Source organism: Panthera tigris, chromosome B3 (genome assembly GCF_018350195.1).
Source record: "Panthera tigris isolate Pti1 chromosome B3, P.tigris_Pti1_mat1.1, whole genome shotgun sequence".
Classification (NCBI taxonomy): domain Eukaryota; kingdom Metazoa; phylum Chordata; class Mammalia; order Carnivora; family Felidae; genus Panthera; species Panthera tigris.
The window spans coordinates 33,879,776-33,902,552 of record NC_056665.1 but is presented as its reverse complement, the minus strand read 5'-3'; the positions used below and the strand labels follow the sequence as shown (position 1 = coordinate 33,902,552).

Genomic DNA, 22,777 nt, shown 5'->3' with positions numbered 1-22,777 from the left:
CTTCTATCCCATCCCATTGAATTTAGCAAGGTCACTGTACATAAATTACCTACCTCCACACCTGAACCAAGGGTAACCATTACCCTAATCTCTAAGATGGCAACTTAGTTTTGTCTGCTATATGAGTTCATATAAAAAAAAAAAGATATACTAGGTACGAGCTTGTATTTGTTGCATACATTATGTACATTTTCAGTGCTATATAGTAATGATTCATTATATGACTATACCACAATTAAATAATCCATTTAAGGTAGATATTTGTTTCAGTTTGGGCTGTTATAAATAAAATTGCTGTGGCCATTCTTCAACATATCTTTTAGCTATTTCCAAATAGCTGCATCAGTTTATATCTCAATAGAAATGTATAAAAGTTCTTCTGGTTGCTCCACATCCCCACTAACACTTTGTATAATCAGTCTTTTTTATTTCAGCCATGCTGGCAAGTGTGTAGTTAATTTGCATTTCTCTGATGAATAATAATGTTGGGCCAGTATTTAATAGGCTCACTGGCCTTCTGAATTACATCTTTTGATTTCAGACAGTTTTGACTGCACAAGGCTTTGTACCATTTGTATTAGGGTGTCAGTCTTTTTAAAAATTGATTTGTGGTTCTTTGTTTATTCTATATATATAAGGTGCTTTTCAGATATATTGCTAGTATATTTTCACACCCTGTACCTTGCACTTTCATTCTCTTAAGAGTGATGTTTTGTTTTTAACCTTATTGAAATACAAATTAAATACTATAAAAATGTACCCATTATAAGTGTACAGATCAATGATTTTCAGTAAGTTTACATGATTGTGCAAACATCACATTAGATGAGATATAGAAATCTTCCATTACCCTAGAAAGTTCCCTCCTGCCCATATGCAATTAATAACTCTTCCTGCTGACAGTCCCAGAAAACCACCGATCTGATTCCTGCTGCTATAAACAAACCATCTTTGAAAAAAATAGCCCATTTTAGACTTATTTTCCTTTGATTATAAAACCAATGTGAAGGTACTGTAAAAAACTTAAGACACAGATATACGTTCAAAGAATAAAAGTCAGCTTGACAATTATATATAACTGTTATTTAATTTATTGTGATATTTATTCCCAAATGCCCAGTCACAACAAAAAGAAATGGATCTATGTACACAAAGTTAAAATAAAACCAGAAAAAAACTACAATCTCATTTAGTTAAATATCGATAGCAGAAGCATGAAGTTTAAAAATACATATAGGAAAAAAAACATACACCTTATGTTAACAGTGACTATATCTGGGCCATAGGGTAAAAGGAAGATTTTGTTTATAATAGCAATTTCCTGCTGCCTGTCTCCTCACATTGAAGGCAATGAATTACTCTTTGGGATATCCACTATCCACAGATACAACAATGAAAAAGAAAGGCAGCTGACTTTTTCCACCACTGTAACTTTTCTCCAAAATGACCACCATAAAATGGCTTTTAAGTCATATGAATCATATTCCATTCAGGTACCTTGCAGATCATTTTGACCTTTCAATGCTGATCTGAATGAAACAGATTCCTGATTTAAAAAAAAATTTTTATAAAAAGATAACAAAAGAAATAACCTGAAACTGGGCACTGATGCTGGGAGGCTTTTTCTTCTTGTGCAAATGAAGAAGAGACTTGGTAATGCGATCCTGTAGTGTCAGTCTTGTCAGGTGCTTTAAAGAATTTACCTCTAGCAAGTGCTGAAAACAAGCAAGAAAAATCAAATTCTTCACATAAATTAATTAAAGAACAGGGAAACCAAAATTTTAAGCCAGTTTTCATTATCACCCATGTATAATGACTGTGGTGAATATTAGAAATTGATATTCAATATCCATCTCACCCTCCTGCTTTCTCGCAGAAGCTTTCCAGCTAAAAAGAAAACTGCATTTCTCAAACTCTCTTGCATCTGGGTTCCAGATAGGATTTAAGTTTATCATTTAAATTCTAACGCATGAAATTGGGAAGGTATAACTGAGGCAGACTTTGGCTACTAGCTTCTGTTTCTTCTGACAACCATGTATACCCAAGTACTTTAGCTTTCTGTGATCCTAATGTCCAGGCACCACCTTTGTGAGTTGAGAGGCAGAGCACAGGGAATTTGTGTTGTTACTGCAACTCTAGTAAATGCACCTTAACCCTGGTGCCAATAGTTGTGGCAGCTTCCTCCTGATTCCTGGATTACACCACAGGTAGTATGCACCTGGAAGCAGCAGCTGGAATGGCAGCTTCCTGCTTTCTTAGCTGATTACAGCTGGGGTCAGTTCTGCACTGCTATTTTAATACTCTGAAACTCTAAAACTTCTAATGATTTTGTAAGTGCCTATTTGAATTAAGTCTTTTTCTACTTAAAAATATCTACACTTATTATTGCTAACTGTAATTGAATCCTGACTCACAGAGACAATAAATTTAATCCCAGGGCTACAGAGGGTGTGCCAGAAACATACACAGAAACAAAATAAAACATAAACCCTATTAACCATGATCCTGGCAAATTAATTATTAATCTTAATAGTAAGATAGGAGTTACACATAAAGCAAATACAAATAATACAAAATGGGGTGTTAATAAAGTATTTGAGAGCTTTTGCAGCCAATTACAATTAAAAGTAATTTTTTCTAATATTTATTATTTATTTTTGAGAGAGAGAGGCAGAGTGCGAGCAAGGGAGGGGCAGAGAGAGCGGGAGACACAGAATCTGAAGCAGGCTCCAAATCAGCACAGAGCCCAACGCAGGGCCCAAAGCCATGAACCATGAGATCATGACCTGAGCTGAAGTCGGATGCTCAACTGACTGAGCCACCCAGGCGCCTCAACTTTTTAAACCATACCATATTTATGGAAGTGAGCTTGCCCATGGAAAGAATATATAATGATACATATGTACAACTATATAATGTTATTCAAAAAGCTCTAAAAATTTTATTGTATGAGAAGCACAGAACTGAGTTAAAAACAACAAATTTAAAAGTCTTAATATTAATTTTGACAATATAAACACTTAAAAATATAAACCTTCAAGTGGCAACAAGTACAATACATATTTTAACAGATACAACTAAATAAAATTTTTCTAGCAATGACAGACTTATTATCTGTACATAAGAAATGTAAAAATTCCTTTAAAAATTCATCCTGAAATTAAAATGAACAGAAGACATGAAACAGGCAATTCTCAAATAAAGTAAAAATGACATATAACATGATGACAATCAATCAACCTGATGTATAATAAAAAAAAGCACATTTCTTTTAAAGAGGTTTTCTGCATATCAGATTGGCAAACATAATAAACACTGACAAAACCCAATATTCATGAGGTTGTGAAGAAAGACATATTTATGCACTGTTCTTAAGAATGCAAATCAGTATAGCCTTCCTGATAAACAATTTCACATCTAGATATTTATTTAAGGAGACTATCAAATAAGATCTGAAAGTTATTTTTGACAATGCTTCAGAAAACAGTGAAAAACAACAGAGATATGCAATTATAAGGAATTATTTTCATAAAGTATGCTTTAGTCACACTACTAAATTCTATACAGTTCATAAATATACTGTAACCTGTATTTACTGACACAGAAAAATATTTGCAACCCTGTCTACTCCTATCACTTTTATTCAACATAGTACTGGAAGTCCTAGCCCCAGCAATCAGACAAGAAAAAAAATAAGAAGCATCCATATTGGTAAAGCAGAAGTTAAACTGACACTATTTGCAGATGATATAATACTACATATAGAAAACCCTAAAGACTCCAAACAGAAAACTATTAGAAATAATAAATGAATTCAGTAGTTATAGAATACAAAATTAATATGCAGAAATCAGTTCTTTCTATACACTAATAATGAGTAGCAGAGAGAGAAAATAAATAAACAATTCCATTTGCAATTGCACCAAATAGAATAAAATAACTAGGAATAAACTTAACCAAGAAGGTGAAAGACCTATACTCTGAAACCTAAAAAACACTGATGAAAGCAACTAAAGGTGGCACAAATGGAAAGATATTCCATGCTCATGGATTGGAAGAACTAATATTGTTAAAATGCCCATTCTATCCAAAGCAATCTACAGATTCAATGCAATCCCTATCAAAATACCAACTGCATTTTTCAAAGAACTAGAACAAATAACCTTAAAATTTGTATGGAGCCACAAAAGATCCTGAGTAGCCAAAGAAATCTTGAAAAATGAAGAACAAAAATGGAGATATCACAATCTCAGATTTCAAGATATACTACCAAGCTGTACTACCAAAACAATATGGCACAAAAATAGACACATAAGTCCATGGAACAGAATAGAAAGCCCAGAAATAAACCCACGACTACATGGTCAATCTGTGACAAAGGAAACAAGAATATACAGTGGGGAAAAGACCATCTCTTCAATAAATGGTATTGGGAAAACTGGACAGCTACATGCAGAAGAATGAAACTGGACCACGTTCTCACACCATACTCAAAAATAAACTCAAATTGGATTAAAGACCTAAATGTAAGACCTGAATCCATAAAAATCCTTGAAGACAGCACAAGCAGTAATTTCTCTGATATCAGCCATAATAACATTTTTCTAGATAGGTTTCTTCAAGAAAGGGAAACAAAAGCAAAAATAAACTACTGGGAGATCAAAATAAAAAGCTTTTGCACAGCAAAGGAAGCCACAAACAGAATGAAAAGGCAACAAACTGAATGGGAGAAGATATCTGCAAATGATATATCCAATAAGGGGTTAGTAAAAAGAATTTCTACAACTCAATGCCAAAAAATAAGTGATCCAATTAAAACATGGGCAGAAAACCAAAGAGACATTTTTCCAAAGAAGACATACAGACGGTCAACAGACACATTAAAAGATGGCTCAACATCACTCATTATCAGGGAAACACAAATCAAAACCACAATGAGGTTTTGATTTACACCTATAAGAATGGCTAGCATTAGAAAGACAAGAAATAACAAGTGAATATTTAGCAAGGTGGTGGAGAAAAAGGAACCTTTACACACTGTTGGTGGGAATCTAAATTGGTATAGCCACTAAGAAAAATAGTATGGAGGTTCCTCAAAAAATTAAAAACAGATATACCATATGATCCAATAATTCCACCACTGGGTATTTTCACAAAGAAAATGAAAACACTAATTTGAAAAGATGTTTGCATCCCTGTGTTTACTGCAACATTATTTACAACAGCCAAGATAATGCAAGCAATCCAAGTGTCTATCAACAGATGAATGAATACAGATGTGGGGTGTGTGTATACAAACACACACATATACACACAATGGGACTACTACTTAGCCATAGAAAAGAATGAGATCTTGCCATTTGTGACAACACAGATAGACCTAGAGGGTATTATGTCAAGTGAAGTAAGATAGAGAAACACAAATACCACATGATTTCATGTATAGGTGGAATCCAGAAAACAAAACAGATGAATGAAAAACAGACTCAAATACAGAAAAAAAAAAAAAAAGAAAGTGATAGTTGCTGGAGGGGAGGGGTAAAATAGATAAAGGGGATTAAGAAATATAAACTTCCAGTTATAAAATAAAAGTCACACAGATGAAAAGTACAGCATAAAGAATATAGTCAGTAATTCTGTAATAACATTGTTGGTGACAGGTTGTGAGCACTGAGTAATGTGTAGAATCAATTAATCAATATGTTGTACACCTGAAACTAATATAACACTGTATATACGCCAATAAAAATAAATAAATAAAAATAGAGAAATAGATGGGATTCCCGTCACTGATAGTTGAATAGAATTATTTCAGGTGTAGCCAACATGAATATTTTTAAACCATATGAAGTTTAAAGAAAGGTTATCCATTTGAGGAGAGTAAAAAGAATGGTACAAATAGCTAGACTCAGTGCTGGCATTCAAAATACTAAAGTACATACATATACACATACACACACACACAATGTACATATATACATTTATATATAATATATATATACTTACATATTTATACACACACTGTACATATATATGTATGTATATATATAAATCTTGTATATATGTGTATGTGTACACAGACACTGGAATATTACTCAGCCATCAAAAAGAATGAGATCTTGCCATTTGCAATGACATGGATGGAGCTAGAGTAGAGTGTATTATGCCAAGTGAAGTCATTCAGTCAGAGAAAGACAAATACCATATGATTGCACTCATACATGTAATTTAAGAAACAAAACAGATGAACATTGGGGAAGGAAGGGAAAAAAAGAGAGGGAGGCAAACCATAAGATTAACTATAGAAAACACACAGGGTTGCTGGAGTGGAGGGAAGCAGGGGATGGGCTAAATGGGTGATGGGTATTAAGGGAGGGCACTTGTTATGATGAGCACTGGGTGTTCTATGTAAGTGATGGATCACTAAATTCTTTTCCTGAAACAACTATTACACTATATGTCAATTAACTAGAATTTAAATAAAAACTTGAAACAAAAACAAAATACTAAATGGCTAAAGAGACAATGAAGGAAAAAGAAAACACAAATGAACAGATAAAGATGTTTGATAATGAAAGTGGTAGCCTTTTTCTCTACATAAAATCTTTTCATGATAAGAACAAAGTACAAACCACTTAACATAAATTTTCTTTGTGCTTTAAAACTATTTACCACTACCAGAAACCACAGAAGCATTGCATTACCTTTTCTCTAGAAGCCAAAGAGGCTTAAGTAGAAGGAAATAATAACTTCATTTTTTTGTTTTTTGTTTTTTGAACTAGAAAATCTGAGGATAAATAGCTCTTTCTCAGTTCTTTTAAAATTTTGAAATTCACCAAAAAGGTTACAAGTGACAGAACTTCTTTAGGGGGGTACAAGAGGAAGAAAGAGTAAGATTTTTCTTTCTTTAGTAAATTAAGTAAATACTTTTGGAATGCCATCTCAGCATAAACTTTGTAGATCAGGGTGGGCAAATTACAGCCATGGGCCAAATCCTGTTCACTGATTTTATATGGTTAAAAGAACATTAAAATAATACTTAAGGGCATGTGTAAAATTATATGAAATTCAAATTTCAGTGTCTAAAAATAAAGTTTTATTGAAATATAGTAACACTTATTCAGTTCCATATTGTCTATAGCTGCATTTGTGCTACCATAGCATAGCTAAGTAGTTACAACATAGACCTGCAGCCTATCTGGGCCTTTATAGAAAAACTTGGCTAACTAATGCTAATGATGATAAGCTAGACAAACACTAATTAAAACTATTTTTTTTTAATTTTTTTTTAACGTTTATTTATTTTTGAGACAGAGAGAGACAGAGCATGAACGGGGGAGGGTCAGAGAGAGAGGGAGACACAGAATCCGAAACAGGCTCCAGGCTCCGAGCTGTCACCACAGAGCCCGATGCGGGGCTTGAACTCACGGACCGCAAGATCATGACCTGAGCTGAAGTCGGACACGCAACCAACTGAGCCACCCAGGTGCCCCTAATTGGAAACTATTTAAAATCAGGTAAAATTCAAAATTTGACCTTAGCCTGGCTTAAGGATAAATGAAAAGATCTAATGTAAAGATGCAATTACTCAACAAAAAACATTTGTAATTCAAAAGCCTTTCAAACACTGAAATATGAGATATATCACAAATATTTACCTGAACCATTAAGCCTGGCCATTTCCTAACATCCAGTGTTATTTCTAAAACAGATTTAACTGAATATACAAAATTAATCCCTACTTTGGGTACAAATAAGGTACTGCTTATCTGGGATTATTAAAGATTGTTTGCATGAATAAAAAAAAAAATATTACAGAATAGGGCACAAACAGAAAAATTCTTTTTCATAATACTCACCTTTGGAAGTCCAGGCTTGGATTTGAAGTTTTTGCTTCTCCTATAAGACAGATCATATATTAGAAATAATGACAGTACAGATGAATCCTTTCCAGGTCTCTGGTAAAACAATAGATTATATACCCATTTCCAAGATACTGGTCCTCTATATGAAAACACTGTCTAGTTCAACTAAGCAGGCACCTTTAGGAATGAAATATAAGCAGGGAAAAGGAACAAGAGATACCTGCTCTACAATATAGGTATAAACAGATTCAAGCCTGATAATCAGTAACATAATGTTGTACATTCAAAACTAAAATTGTTTCCTTTTGGACATTAATAGAATTCTGCTTTCCTATACCTACAGAAACTTTGTTTCTGTCATTTTAAGACTTTAAAGAGATGTCTAATTTCATAGATTTTTAAAATGTACGTATCAAAAAATTCTTATCTTTCCCTTTTGAATTAAAAATTCTCTTCTGCTCTTTTTCTTCTTTATAACCCAATATTATATTCACATCAAGACTTTTTTTAACGGCTAAAGAAATAAAAGGAATAATGCCCAGAGCTCATGAGCATAAGCTGGGGAGTCAGAAAGACCAAAGCTTGAATCTAAAACTCTAGCATTTACTAGTGTAGGAGTTTTAACTTCTCTAAGTCTTGGTTTCACTAATGTGATAATGTAAGATAATGTAGAATGTAATAATGTAAAATGAAGATCATAATACCACCAACCTCTTGGTTGTTGTGAGGATTAAATGAGTTAATTTATAATTCTGAAGCATCGCGGAACTTAAATAAATTGAGCCTATTAGCAGTGTTAAGTGATGACTTAGGGATTAAGGAATCCAATTCAGTCATACCAGCTAGTGGTCAAAAAATATGTTTTGAAATAATGCCTGAAATACATGGATACAGGTAGCTAAGAACTTTTTACTGGTCCACCTTGCATAGTTAAACCTATACCCTCAAAGCAGTCCTATAATTAGGTAATGAAGAATGGCAGGCTGGATAAAGGTTATATATCACTATATATAGTCTCAGTCCCCATTTCATAGGGGATTTTACTGCCCAATTTGTTAGGACTGTCAAAATTAAAGGACAAGTGCAATTCAAGACTGAGAATCATAAAAAGTGTGAACAGTTTTACTCTATTTGTATGTAGGGTCTGTCCAAAGACTAATGAAGAATTATCTCCGTAAGTACATCCAACCATGATTCTCCTGGGGAGATGAAAACAAACAAACCGCCAAGCTTCTTAATGCAGGAGATTCACAGCTCTCAATACTATTTTTGATTCACTTGTTTCACTCAAAATTCTCCTCATGAAAATAATGATTCACCATCACCCCTCTTCTTTTTTTAGCCAGAAATTTTAAACCAGTCATAAAAACCAATCCACATTTCTGATCAATACTAACGTGAGAATTCCATGCGCTCTTTCCAAGAGTTTGCTGCTAGCTGAATTAGCAAATATCCCATCTTTATCAAGCAAGGAGGTGCTACTTGACAGTCTGCTCTGGCGAATCCCAGTTCTGCCATTCCAGGCAATATCAAATGTATCACTGTAAAAAGTTAAATACGGTACAATTTGCTTTAGTTAACTGAGACATCTACAATACTCCCCACATTGCTTAAATAAGTAAATTTTAAAACTTTCAACACTGAAGTTAAAATTTACAAAAAGAGCTAACCCAGCAAAAAATGGTTTTAGCACAGAGATTACCAATCAATCTAATCTTTTCCTCATTCAGAACAAAGAATTTCTATGGATTCTGGCACATTCACATACAAATGTGCATGTAGATGAGCACATCATACAGCTAATATCTTTAAATCTAATCCATTAACTATTTACAATCAGTAAATAATAAAAGGTTATTATAGTAACATAATGGTTTTTGTCTTTGTTAGATTTTAGAACTTCCAAATATTATTGAAGGAACTTACAATCCTAATAGGCTGTCCCATTCTATGGAATATTTAATTTCTTCCTGGGAGGTCTTATTCACACATTCACTCACTACACACACATCCACCAAAGTTACTAAGTATCTTCTATAGGCTGAGCAATATTCTAGCCACTGGAGATAGAGGAGTGAACAAAACAGATAAAATTATCAGTGATTACAATATGAGGAGTTAATAGAGGGCTTTCCAGGTAAAGCAGCAAATTGACCACATTTTTTGATTCCTCCAGAAACCCATAAAAACATTAATAAAATAACTTTTAAAGGAATAAACACTTAGGAATAAAGAAAATATACTAAGAGACAAGAGTAACACAGTTTTGAAATATGGAAAACAGAGGAATACAGAAAGCAATCTTAAACTGGCTACGAGGAAGAATGAGAAGCATCTGTATTTACAGAACTCTCAAAGGCTCCAGAGTTTCTGGAGTTCCATCAAGTACCTGTGGAAGTGGTGGGGAAGGTGGGTTAAAAACAAGAGCACTAGTTGAAAGTCAGTTTAAGAAGCAGTTAGATGAGTGGATAAAGAAGATGTGGTTTATATATACAATGGAATACTACTTGGCAATGAGAAAGAATGAAATCTGGCCATTTGTAGCAATGTGGATGGAACTGGAGGGTATTATGCTAAGTGAAATAAGTCAGGAAGAGAAAGACAGATACCATATGTTTTCACTCATATGTGGATCCTGAGAAACTTAACAGAAGACCATGGGGGAGGGGAAGGAGAAAAAAATTACAGAGAGGGAGGGAGGCAAACCATAAGAGACTCTTAAATACTGAGAACAAACTGAGGGTTGATGAGGGTGGGGGAGAGGGGAAATTGGGTGATGGGCATTGAGGAGGGCACCTGCTGGGATGAGCACGGGGTGTTATATGGAAACCAATTTGACAATAAATTATATATATATGTATACATATACGTGTGTGTGTGTGTGTGTGTGTATGTGTGTATGTAAAGAAGCATTTAGAACTCCATGAAGCCTGATAGCCATCCCTTACCTAAGCAAGAGGATGAAAGAGGAGTCCATGAACCACGGACTAGGCAGCACCAGGCACAACAGAGGATGAGTATACTATATAGAAGTCAAAGGTAATACTGAAAATAGATTCTCAACCCTTTTACCCCACTGGCTCCAGAATGCTAGCAGCTAAGACTATATCCTTCAGGGAGAAAATCAGAATAAACTTTTGTGTGCAATGTGGCCATCCCAGGAAGAAAGACCCAAAGATACCAATATGTTCTATACATTGCCAACACACCCAATTAATCAGATTGCAATTAGTCTTTCAGTGTTTCAGTAATGAATATTAACAGTCAACCAAGGTTCATCAGACATCTGAGTAAAGCCATGAGCATAAAACAGAGACCAAAACAAACTATCATGACATAAACAACTTAAAGGAAAAAAAGATCAGGCAGGCGGAAAAAAAAAAAGTTTTAAGCCCTCAGTAATATTCTTAGAGAAGAGAGAAAATATTGCATCTATAAAATAAGATGCTGTGAAAAATTAAAAAATTGAGAAAACAAAGTAACAAAAATGTCCTAAAAATTAAAGATGTAACACCAATAAAAATGCAGAATATACTTATTCATTCAAAAGTATTTATTGAGCACCAAATAGTGTCAATTTTTTCTAGCATCTTCATATTACTTAACTTCAAATGGAAGAAAACAAACACATAAAAAAACACATTGTATGTCAGATAATAGGTGCCAAGGAAAAATTTTAAACATAGAAGAAGAATGCCAGGACACTAGGCTTTTTAATAGGGAAGTCAAGGAGATGCATGATGGAGAAGATTTCATTTAAACAGAGATCTAAGGGAGATAAAAAGCAATTCAAGCAATTATCTGAAAGAAGAACACTCTACTCAGAGAGAAGAGCAAACACACAGTTTGGGAGGCAGGAATTTTGTTGATGAGTCTGAGATATATTAAATAAATCAGCAAGGCTGGAGTGGAGTAAACAGAGGAAAAATGGTAGATCAAGTCAGAGTTAGGAAGGAGGAAACCATGTCACATATACCCTCTAGGAAATGTAAGAATTTTGGGGTTTTAATGAGAATGAGAAAGAAAGACAAAGAAGGATTTTCAGCAAAACATGAATCAGCTTTTTTATATTAAAATGTATTTTAGGGGTGCCTAGGTGGCTGGGTCGGTTAAGCGTCCGACTTCGGCTCAGGTCATGATCTCACGGTCCGTGGGTTCGAGCCCCGCGCCGGGCTCTGTGCTGACAGCTCAGAGCCTGGAGCCTGTTTCAGATTCTGTGTCTCCCTCTCTCTGTGACCCTCCCCCGTTCATGCTCTGTCTCTCTCTGTCTCAAAAATAAATAAACGTTAAAAAAAAAAATTTTTTTTAACGTATTTTATATTACATATATTTACATATTATATTAAAATGATCTGGTTCCTATATTGAATACTGCTTGAGGGGCCAAGGACAAAAGCAGGGACATTACTTTAGGAAGCTATTATAATAATCTATGCCAGGGCAATAGCAGTGGAAGTAGTAAGAAATGGTGAGATTCAGGATATCATTTTAAGATACAGCCAATGTAACTTGCTGATGGATTGAATGGGGAGTGTCTTGAGACAGAGGGAATTAAGGATGACTTCAAGATTTTAAACCAGTAAGAGAAGATTTAGAGATGAGGAAGTGGAAGAAATCACTTATAAAGCAAAACAACATGAAAAATCATTAACAAAATAGATCAATCAAGTAGACTCAAAACTTAACAAAAGAGTTTCTAGACAGATCATACAAAATTCTGGTACTTAAGTACAGAGGAGAGATGTCACTTGTATTACAAAGGCTCAAGAATCAGGTGCACCTGGATGGCTTGATTTTGGCTCAGGTCATGATCTCACAGTTTGTGGGTTTGAGCCCCACTTCAGGCTCTGTGCTGGTGGGGCAAAGCCTGCTTGGGATTCTCTCTCTCTCTTCCTTTCTCTCTTCCCCTCCTCCACTCGTGTACTTTGTCTCGCTCTCAAAATAAATAAACAAACTTGGGGCGCCTAGGTGGCTCAGTCAGTTGGGCATCTGGCTTCGGCTCAGGTCATGATCTTGCAGTCTATGAGTTCGAGCCCCACATGGGGCTCTGTGCTGACAGCCCGGAACCTGGAGCCCGCTTCAAATTCTGTGTCTCCCTCACTCTCTGCCCTGCCCCTGCTCACAATCTTCCTCTCTCTCTCTCAAAAATAAATTAACATCAAAAGACTTTTAAAAATTAAATAAATAAGTAAGCTTTAAAAAAAAAGAATCAGAGAAAGGGCATCTATAAAAAAAAAAAAAACCTACAGTCAACATCATGCTTCATGATTAAAAAAAAAAAAAACACTGAAGATTTCTCACTAATATCAGGAATAAGACAAGGATGTGAGCTCTTGCCACACTGATTCAACACTGTACTGAAGTTTCTAGCCAGGGCAGTAAGTAAGAGAAAGAAATAAAAGACATCCAAGTTGAAAAGGAAGAAGTAAAATTATATTTATTCACATATGACATGATCTTACATATAGAGAATTCTAAGGAATCCACTAAAAAACTATGAGAACTTATGAGTTAAGCAAGGTTAAAATATTCAATTAAATTTTTATATAACAGCAATGAACAATTGACAATGAAAGCAAAAAATTTTTCATTTATAAAAGCATGAAAAATAATACTTAGTAAATTTGAGAAAAGAAGTGTAAGGCTTGTACACTAAAAACTAAAAAATATTGTTAAAAGAATTAAAGATCTAAAGAAGTGAAAAGATATTCCATGACAATATTCCTCAAATTAATCTATAGATTCAATATAACCTCTAGCGAAATCCTAGCTGATTTTTTTTTTTTTTTGCAGAAATGACAAGATAATCCTAAAATTCATACGGAAATGCAAAGAATCTAGAATAGCCAAAACAATGTTGAAAAAAACAAAGCTGGAAGAATTACAGTTCCTGATTTGTAAACTGATTATAAAGCTATAGTAATTAAGACAACATGGAACTGGCATAAGGAAATACATACATATCAATAGAATAAAATTGAGAATCCAGAAATAAACAATTCTATTTATGGTCAAATGAGTTTTGACAAAGGTATCAAGACAATTCAACAGGGAAATAACAGTATTTTCAACCAATGGTACTGGGACTGAATATCCACATGGGAAAGAAGGAAATTGGATCTTTATCTCTTAGCATATACAAAACAACTCAAAATCAATTACAGATGTAAATTTAAAAGCTAAAACTATAAAATTCTTAAAAGAAAACAGAGAGTAAACCTTTGTGACTTAGGCTTAATGATTTCTTAAATACAACAAAAGTATAGCAAAAAATAAAAATAGATAAATTAGACTTCTTCAAAATTAAAACCTTCACACTTCCAATAACACATTTGAAATCATGTATCTGATAAGGGACCTAGATCTAGAATATATAAATAACTCTTACAACCTGATAATAAGACAACCCAACTAAAAAACAGATTACTCAAGAAATAAAAAGAAATGAACTACTGATACATTTAATAACCTAATGAATTAAGCACCACGTTTAACGTTAAAGAGCTAATCTCAAAGTTATGAAGGGGATTAGGACATGTCACCCCAAATTACACTACATAAGGGAAATAAGAATCAACAGACACAGGAAGAGTCAGTTCTCTCCCGTCCCCTGAACTTCCTAAAAGTAGGGCATAAATTTCCCTTTGTGAAAAGTGTCCCCCTCTCCCCTATAAGGAAGAGAAGAGCAGCTTTTATCACCTGAAATAAGAGACTAGGAACTGAAAGGAGTTTGCTTAAATAAACCTTACTAAAATAACCCTCATCTTCCATTAGTTCCCCCATCTATTCCCTAGTCACTACCCCACATTTTATAATCCCTTTTAAAGCCGAAAACATCTTTCCTTTAAAAAAAGAGTATATGAGCCCCCAAGTATGACACCACTTCTTTAAGTTTCACTTCTTTTCTGTGAATACTCATGCATGTAAAACATTAATAAAAATTATATACTTTTTCTCCTGTTAATCTGTCTTTCATAATTTAATTCACAGGCCCTAGAGGCCCACAGGTTGCTAGAGGACAGGACAGGGAAGGAGAGGGGTAAATACAAATAGGCAGCATTAGTGAATTCTTTTGTGATTATGAAAAAGGTATGTATCTTGACTGTGGCATTGATTACATAATTATATATATGGGATACAATTGCAAAAGTCTATATATGGACATGCGTAGATTGCTAAAAATGGTGAAAGTAAAAAGATAAGTTACAAATTGGGGGAATACATTTGAAACATAAGTGAAATGGCACCAGTACATAAAATTTATAAAGAATACTTTTTAAAAAAGATATGGACAAAGAAATGATATTTCAAAATACATGAATGGCCATAAAATATATAAAAATTGTTCAACAACATTAATAAGCAGGGAAAAGCAAATCCTAAAATAGCATTTTATAACCACCAGATTATCAAAAGTTAAGAAGACAGTCAGCTGAGTTGTGCTGGCAAGGAACGAAGCAAAGGGAACTTTTAGCTGCCACTTTTAGTGTACATTAGTACAACTCCTTTGGGGGAAAAACTGGGGATTATCTTACAAAACTATCATGCACATATCCCACTGAATTAACAGTTCCATTAATAAGTAAATATCCTAGCAATGTAATAACAGGTGAACCAGAAGACTGGTATGAGCATGTTTAAAATAACACCATTAGTCAGGGTGCCTACATGGCTCAGTTGGTTAAGCATCTGATTCTTGATTTCGGCTTAGGTCATGATTTCACGGTTCATGAGACCAAGCCCACATTGGGCTTCGTGCTGACAGCACGGAGCCTGCTTGGCTTCTCTCTCTCTCCCCTTTCTCTTCCCACCATCCCCCCAACACACATGTGTACACACCTGCTCTCTCTCTCAAAATAAACATTAAAAAATTAAAAATTATATGGGGTGCCTGAGTGGCTCAGTCAGTTAAGCATCTGACTTAGGCTCAGGTCATGATCTCACGGTTTGTGAATTTGAGCCCCGCGTCAGGCTCTGTGCTGACAGCTCAGAGCCTGGAGCCTGCTTTGGATTCTGTGTCTCCCCCTCTCTCTGCCCCTGCCCTGCTCGCACTCTGTCTCAGTCTCTCAAAAAGTGAATAAACATTTAAAAAAAAAATTTTTTTAATTAAAAAATTTTTAATAATAAAGTAGCACCATTTCTTTAATTTTTTTTTTTAACATTTATTATTGACACAGAGAGCAATACAGCATGAGCATGGGAAGGGCAAAGAGAGAAGGAAACACAGAATCCAAAGCAGGCTCCAGGTTCTGAGTGGTCAGCACAGAGCCAGATGCGGGGCTCAAACCCACAAACCATGAGATCATGACCTGAGCCAAGGTCGGACGCCCAACCAATTGAGCCACCCGGGCACCCCTAAAGTAGCACCATTTCTAATAGTAAAAGAATCACTCATATATCCACTGAGAGACAAATCAATTATGGTATATTAGTGTCACAATAATTTTTTTAATGTGATAAAATATTTTCTTTTACTGATAAAAAATACATAACACAAAACTTACCATTTTAACTATTACTTTTTTATTGAGAAATAATTGACACATCACATTATATTACAACATACTGACTGAGTACTTATATATACTGCCAAATGATCACCACAATAACTATGGTTAATATCTGTCACCATACGCAGTTACAAATTTTTTTCTGTGATGAGAACTTTTGAGATCTACTCTCTTAGTAACTTCTAAATACACAATACAGTATTATTAACTATGGCAACTATACATACTATCTGTTACTTCCCAGAACTTATTTATTTTGTAATTGGGAGTTTGTACCTTTTGACCACCTTCACCCATTTCACCCACCCCCTACTCAGGCCATGGGCAACCACCAATCTGTTCTCTCTCCATTTTAATATTTTCAGTGTACATTGTATATGAGTATATTGGCATGAGTACATTCACATTGCTCTACAACCATCACCACTATCCATCTTCAGAATTTTTAGCCAAACTGAAACGTTGCATCCATTAAACAGTAACTCCCTATCCCCCCCCCAATAGCATACAATATTATACAGCAACTAAAAAGAATAAACTGTATGCAACAAGATGGATGAATCTTAGATGAATATTGCTGAAGGGAAAAAATCATAGAAGACAGCATACTATATACTAATATTTCTGTATAACTTAAAAACAAGCAAAGACAATCTATGGCTTAGAAAAAACATACATTTATGATAAAACTTTTTTGAGAGAGAGTGCAAACGTGTATGAGAGGGGGAGGAGTAGTGGGGAGAGAATTTTAAGCAGGCTCCATGCCCAGCATGGAGCCGAATGCAGGGCTCCATCTCACAACTGTGAGACCATGACCTGCGCTGAAATCAAGAGTCAGACACTCAACCAACTGAGCCACCAAGATGCCCCTGTAAAACTTTTTTTAAGAGTACAGTAATGGTAAACATAAAATTCTACATAGCAGTTATCTGAGGGGTGGGAGGAAGGGAATGATCAGATAATATAAAAGTAGCTGTAGCAATATTAATAATCTTCTAGTTCTGAACTTGGGTGGTAGGTTCATTTTGTTTGTGTGCTTCCTAATTATATGAGTGTTTGCATATTCTCTTATAGCAAAGTCTATATTAATGTATAAAGACGGAATAGGAGCTTCCCATTAAACATGTATATCATACTTACTATACACCATTTCAAATCCTCTCAGTCTTAACCTCTTATAGCTACTGCTGTTGCAAAGAGTACTATGACTAGTTACACATATTTAGTCCAGTTTCAAACCTTATTATACCATTTATAAAAGCTTCAAGAAAGAAAAACAAACTACACCTTGCTTCATATTTTTAAAGCCACATAAGTATTAATAAGAATTCTAACTATTTCTTCTATACCTCTTTGAAAACACAAACCAAACATACTTACTGTTGATTTTTTTCATTTAGAGTATTCATGCCCTGGAGATCAGAAAGAGGTGTTTTGGGATTTTTCCGGGTTATACCTAACATATAAAAAGCAGATATTTTCAAATCAATGCTAAAAGAAACTACACATAAAACAATTTTTCTAAGGGCAAATGAAATTAATGTACTTCGATAGTAAATATTTGCTAAACATGTCAGAAATATCAAAATAAGAATGTGAACCAAGGCACATGACTGTTACTTACAAATCTGACTTAATCAACAATGAACCCAATTAGGGAATTAAATAATAAATCTTTTTAATTGTTCTCTCATTTAAACATTATCAGAAAATCAAGGGTAACTGGGCTGAAGGTCTAGAAATGTATATGCTCATTTATTTTAATATTCAAAAAATTCCTAATTATTCCTTTGCATCATTTTTCAGCAATAATTATATTGCTGACATGGACCATAGATTTTAGAGATCAATTAATCTTATGTATAGACACTGAGAAACAAAAACAATAAATTACTTCCTTTACCGATATTTTTTAAGTTATAATTTACTTTAAATCATATGATAAACACTGAAGCTCTATACACATAAGGCCACGAATTTTCAACACACATTTAATATAGGTAAAATACAATGGAAAGGAAATAAAAGTATCTATTCAAGATAACAATCTTAAATGTAGAAAATCCTAAGTAACTCACAAAAAATTATTAGGACTAATAAGAGTTCAGAACAATTATAAAATATAAGATCAATACTTAAAAGTCAATTTTTATTTCTATACAATGGTAATAAACAATCAGAAAATAAAATTAAGAATACAATTCCATTAATAAGACCAAAATAATATTAAACAATAAATTTTAAAAAGTATAAAGTGTCTACACTGAAAACTACAAAACATTAAAAGAAAACCTAAATAAATGGAATGCCTTTCAAACTTATTGGTTGGAAAATTTAATACTGTTAAGAAGGCAATGTTCCCTAAATTTACCTGCAGACTGATGCAATCTCTATTAAAATTCCAGAGGCTTTTTTTTTTTGCAGAAATGAATAAACTGACCCTAAAATTAATATGGAAATGCAAAAGACCCAGACCACCTGAACAATGCTGAAAAAGAAGAACATGATTGGAGGACTCACACTTCCTGAATTCAAAACTTACTACAAAGACAGAGTAACTGAGACATTATGGTACTGACATAAACAAAGACAAATAAATCAATGGAAAGGAACTGAGAATACAAATCAGACCTTTACATTTAAGATCTATTGAATTTTGACAACGGTGTCAAGATATTCAATGGGAAAAGAATAATCTTTTCAATAATGGTGCTGGGAAAACTAGATATCCTTATGCAAAAGAATGAAGTTGGGACCAAAAATCAAAATATAAGTCCTGAAATTATAAAACTCTTGAAAGAAAATACAGAAGTAAATTTTTCTGACACTGAAGTAGACAATAAAATTACTTAGATATGTCACCAAAAGCATAAGCAACCAAAGAAAAAAAATGGATAAAAAGACATCATCAAAATGTAAAACTATTATGCTTCAAAAGACACCGTATCAAGAAAGTAGGAAGACAACCCACAGAATGGTAGAAAATGTCTGTAAATCAAATATCTGATAAGGAACTTGAATCCAGAAAATAAAAAGAACTCTTACAACTGAACAATAAAAAGACAACCCAATTTAAAAATGAACAAAGTATATGAATAAATATTTTTCCAAAGAAGACATGCAAATGGCTAATAAGTACACAAAATGATGCTCAACATCATTAGTAATCAGAGAAATGAAAATCAAAACTACAATGAGATACCACGTCACAACCACCAGGATGGCTATAATCAAAAAGACAGATAATAAGTGCTCCCAAGGACACGAAAAAATTGGAACCTTTATACACTGTTGAAATGTGAAATGATACAGACACCTTGGAAAACACTCGAGCAGTTCATCAAAAAAATAAACATAAGATTACCATATGACCCAGCAATTCTACTCCTAAGTAAATCCCCAGGAGAATTTCCAATAAACTATTACTGGAAATATATCCTGAGATCAACAAATTCTTAGAACTTTGAATGACTTTATTTTCTTATATATTTGAATTCATTGTTTTTGTTTTATTTAATCAGTTGTTTAGTTATAGGCACCAATTATCCCTATGACAAATTCTCCCTTTCTATCCTCCATATTTATTATTTTCTTTTGTGTATTGAAACATAATAATCCCAGAACTTTCTTCAATATCAGTAATTCAATTTTCAGCTATTTCCCCTATTTTTTGAACTCATACAGATTTAGCTTTATGCCTCTGTGTGCTTTAGTAGTTCAATACCTATTTTCAGTATCATTCTGGTATTTTATACTCTCAAATTTGTACTGCTGCTTTACTGGATTCATGTTATTAAATGCTTCTAAACTATAAAGTACTCACAGGAAATCTCTTTCTCTTTCTTGGAGTATCTTCCCTGTAAACACAATAGGGCATATCTTTGAGGGTCGTTCTTTTATGCATATTAACTCACTTTCTTATTTCTCTCTGTATGATGATTTTTCAACATCAATTATTAAATAGTTTAACATTAAAAGGGATAATACACTGAACACTGGCAACTGATCACTCAGAAAATGAAGGCCTGTGCACCTCTCTCCTGATCCCATCACAACAGCTTCAGGTCCCACCATTGCCTACTTGTCAGGATTGGCACAAAAAAAAAAAAAAAAAAAAAACACAAAACACTATAATAGCTATCATAATATTCAATAACTTCACATTGAAGATTGTCTTATGAGTTAACAGACAGCAAATCTCAAGGAACAATAGGGAACCGTAAAAAGGAACTAAATGGATATTCTGGAACTAAAAACTAAAATTAAAAATTCATTTTATGGGTTTAAGAGAAGACTTTAAACAGCACAATGAACTTGAAATTGATAAATAAAAATTATCCAACCTGAAGAATGAAAGAAGATAAAAGAAAAATGAACAGAGTATGAGGAATCTGAGAGAATATCAAATATGCTAAAAACATGTAACTGACATCCAGGAAGAAAATAAATTGCAGCAGAAAAAAAAATTTTAAATATTAGCCAAAAATTTCCTAAATTTGATAAAAAACAATTGAAGCACAGGTCCAAAAGCTACAGCAAATCCCCAACAGGATAAATATAAAAATAAATCATATCTAGGAAATCACAATTACTGAAAACCAGAAAACAAAGAGAAAATGTCAAGCAGCCAGAGGAAAAAAGGTCCATTAGGCATGAAAGAATGACAACAGGATGACATCTGAATTGATCATCACAAATAATATATAACAAGGAGAAAATGAAGTATATACTTTTAATGTTTATTTTTTGAAAGAGAGAGAGAGACAGTATGTGTGTGTGTGAACAGGGGAGGGGCAAAGAGAGACACAGACAGAATCCAAAGCAGGCTCCAGGCTCTGAGCTGTTAGCAGAGTCCAACATGGGGCTCAAACCCACGAACTGTGAGATCATGACCTGAGCCAAAGTCAGACACTTAACCGACTAGGCCACCTAGGCACCCTCAGAATGAAGTATCTTTAAAGTGCTGAAAGATTGATAGTTCCTAATGACATTAAACATGTCTACTTTATGACACAGTAACAACCCGTAAGTTTTACCTGAGGAATGAACATATGCAGTACACAAAATGACTTGAATGTTTATAGCAGGGCTTCTCACAACAGCTCAAAACAGTATTATAACCCTAATATCCATCAAGAAACGAATGATATACAATTGTTTATACCTATATAACTCTGCAACAAATTACTTAAATATGAAACAACATAGATGAATGTTTACCATTATATTGCATAAGAGAATCAGAACGCAAAAGAATACAAACTGAATTATTCCATTTCTGTAAATTTTTAGGAAAGGCAAAACTATAGTAACAAATCTTAACATGAGTTGCCTAAAGGTGGTGGGAAAATATACAAGAAAGCAAGAACAAATTTTCTGATACAACTTTATTCTAGTATTTCATTTTGAATCTTTTCGTGTTCATGTTTTAGGTTTTTCTTGTATAAACATCTTATAATTACTTTTTTTTTTCTTTTTAAATGTTTATTTTTGAGAGAGAGACAGAGAGAGAAAGAGACAGGATCTGAAGCAGGCTCTATGCTGACAGCAGATATAATGCTTGAACTCATGAACTGTGAGATCACAACCTGAGCCAAAGTCGAACCCAGACGCCCCGAGTTTTCTTTTTCTTAACTGCATAATCTGATTTTTAACTATTTAGTTTGGCCCAACATAATATTACTGTTATTTCTATTTTTATTAACTTATTTTATGCCTTCTACGCCCTAATTATTATATGTTTTTATCCAGACTTCTACTGAATTATTTTCTTTATATTCTGATTTCTTTTGTTTTGGAAGTTATACTCTCTTCTTTGATTATCCTTGAATTTTTAACATATCCATGAATTCTAAACTAAATTCTCTCTTCCCTTTTTCTAAAGAGTACAGAAACTTTTTTTAATATACTTAACTTATTTTTGAGAAAATGCAAGTGGGGGAGGGGCAGAAAGAAGGGGACAGAGACTTCAAAGTAGGCTGTGCACTGACAGGCTGCTAGCAGGAAGCCACATGTGGGGCTCCAGCTCACAAACATTGAGGTCATAACCTGAGCTGAAGTCTGACACTCAACCAAACTGAGCCACCAGGTTCCCCTAAAAAGAGTATAAGAATTTCTGAAAGGTCCGATTCTAGCTATCCCCTTCCCATCTCAGATGTTGTTACCCTGTACTTATTTTCACCTTGTTTTCTTCCCATGAATCAAGAAATTAAGCTTTACTACTAAGTTTTATAAAGTAAATATTTATTTAGATTTATACACTTATTTAATATTTCTTTATCAGATCTCAAAACTTGCCAGTGAGGTCAGGTTTTGTCTTTCTCAACTAAACCATTTTGTAAGTTCTATCAGTGTAGAGCTTCAGATTACTATCTAACTTTATTACAATTGTTCATCTTTGCA

At 33.8% G+C, this 22,777-nt stretch overlaps 1 protein-coding gene across 7 annotated transcripts in view; it reads right to left on the bottom strand.

The window, feature by feature from the left end:
* The window catches only part of MYO9A (myosin IXA), a 282,301-nt gene that overhangs the window by 114,917 nt on the left and 144,607 nt on the right, over positions 1-22,777 (bottom strand). For all 7 annotated transcript variants that reach the window (XM_042988478.1, XM_007084561.3, XM_042988481.1 and 4 more), the window contains 4 exons: positions 17,756-17,831; positions 9,263-9,406; positions 7,860-7,899; positions 1,593-1,715 (listed from right to left, as the gene is read on the bottom strand). In XM_042988478.1, coding sequence (XP_042844412.1) covers positions 1,593-1,715; positions 7,860-7,899; positions 9,263-9,406; positions 17,756-17,831 — 383 coding nt within the window. The remainder of the gene's footprint in view (positions 1-1,592; positions 1,716-7,859; positions 7,900-9,262; positions 9,407-17,755; positions 17,832-22,777) is intronic.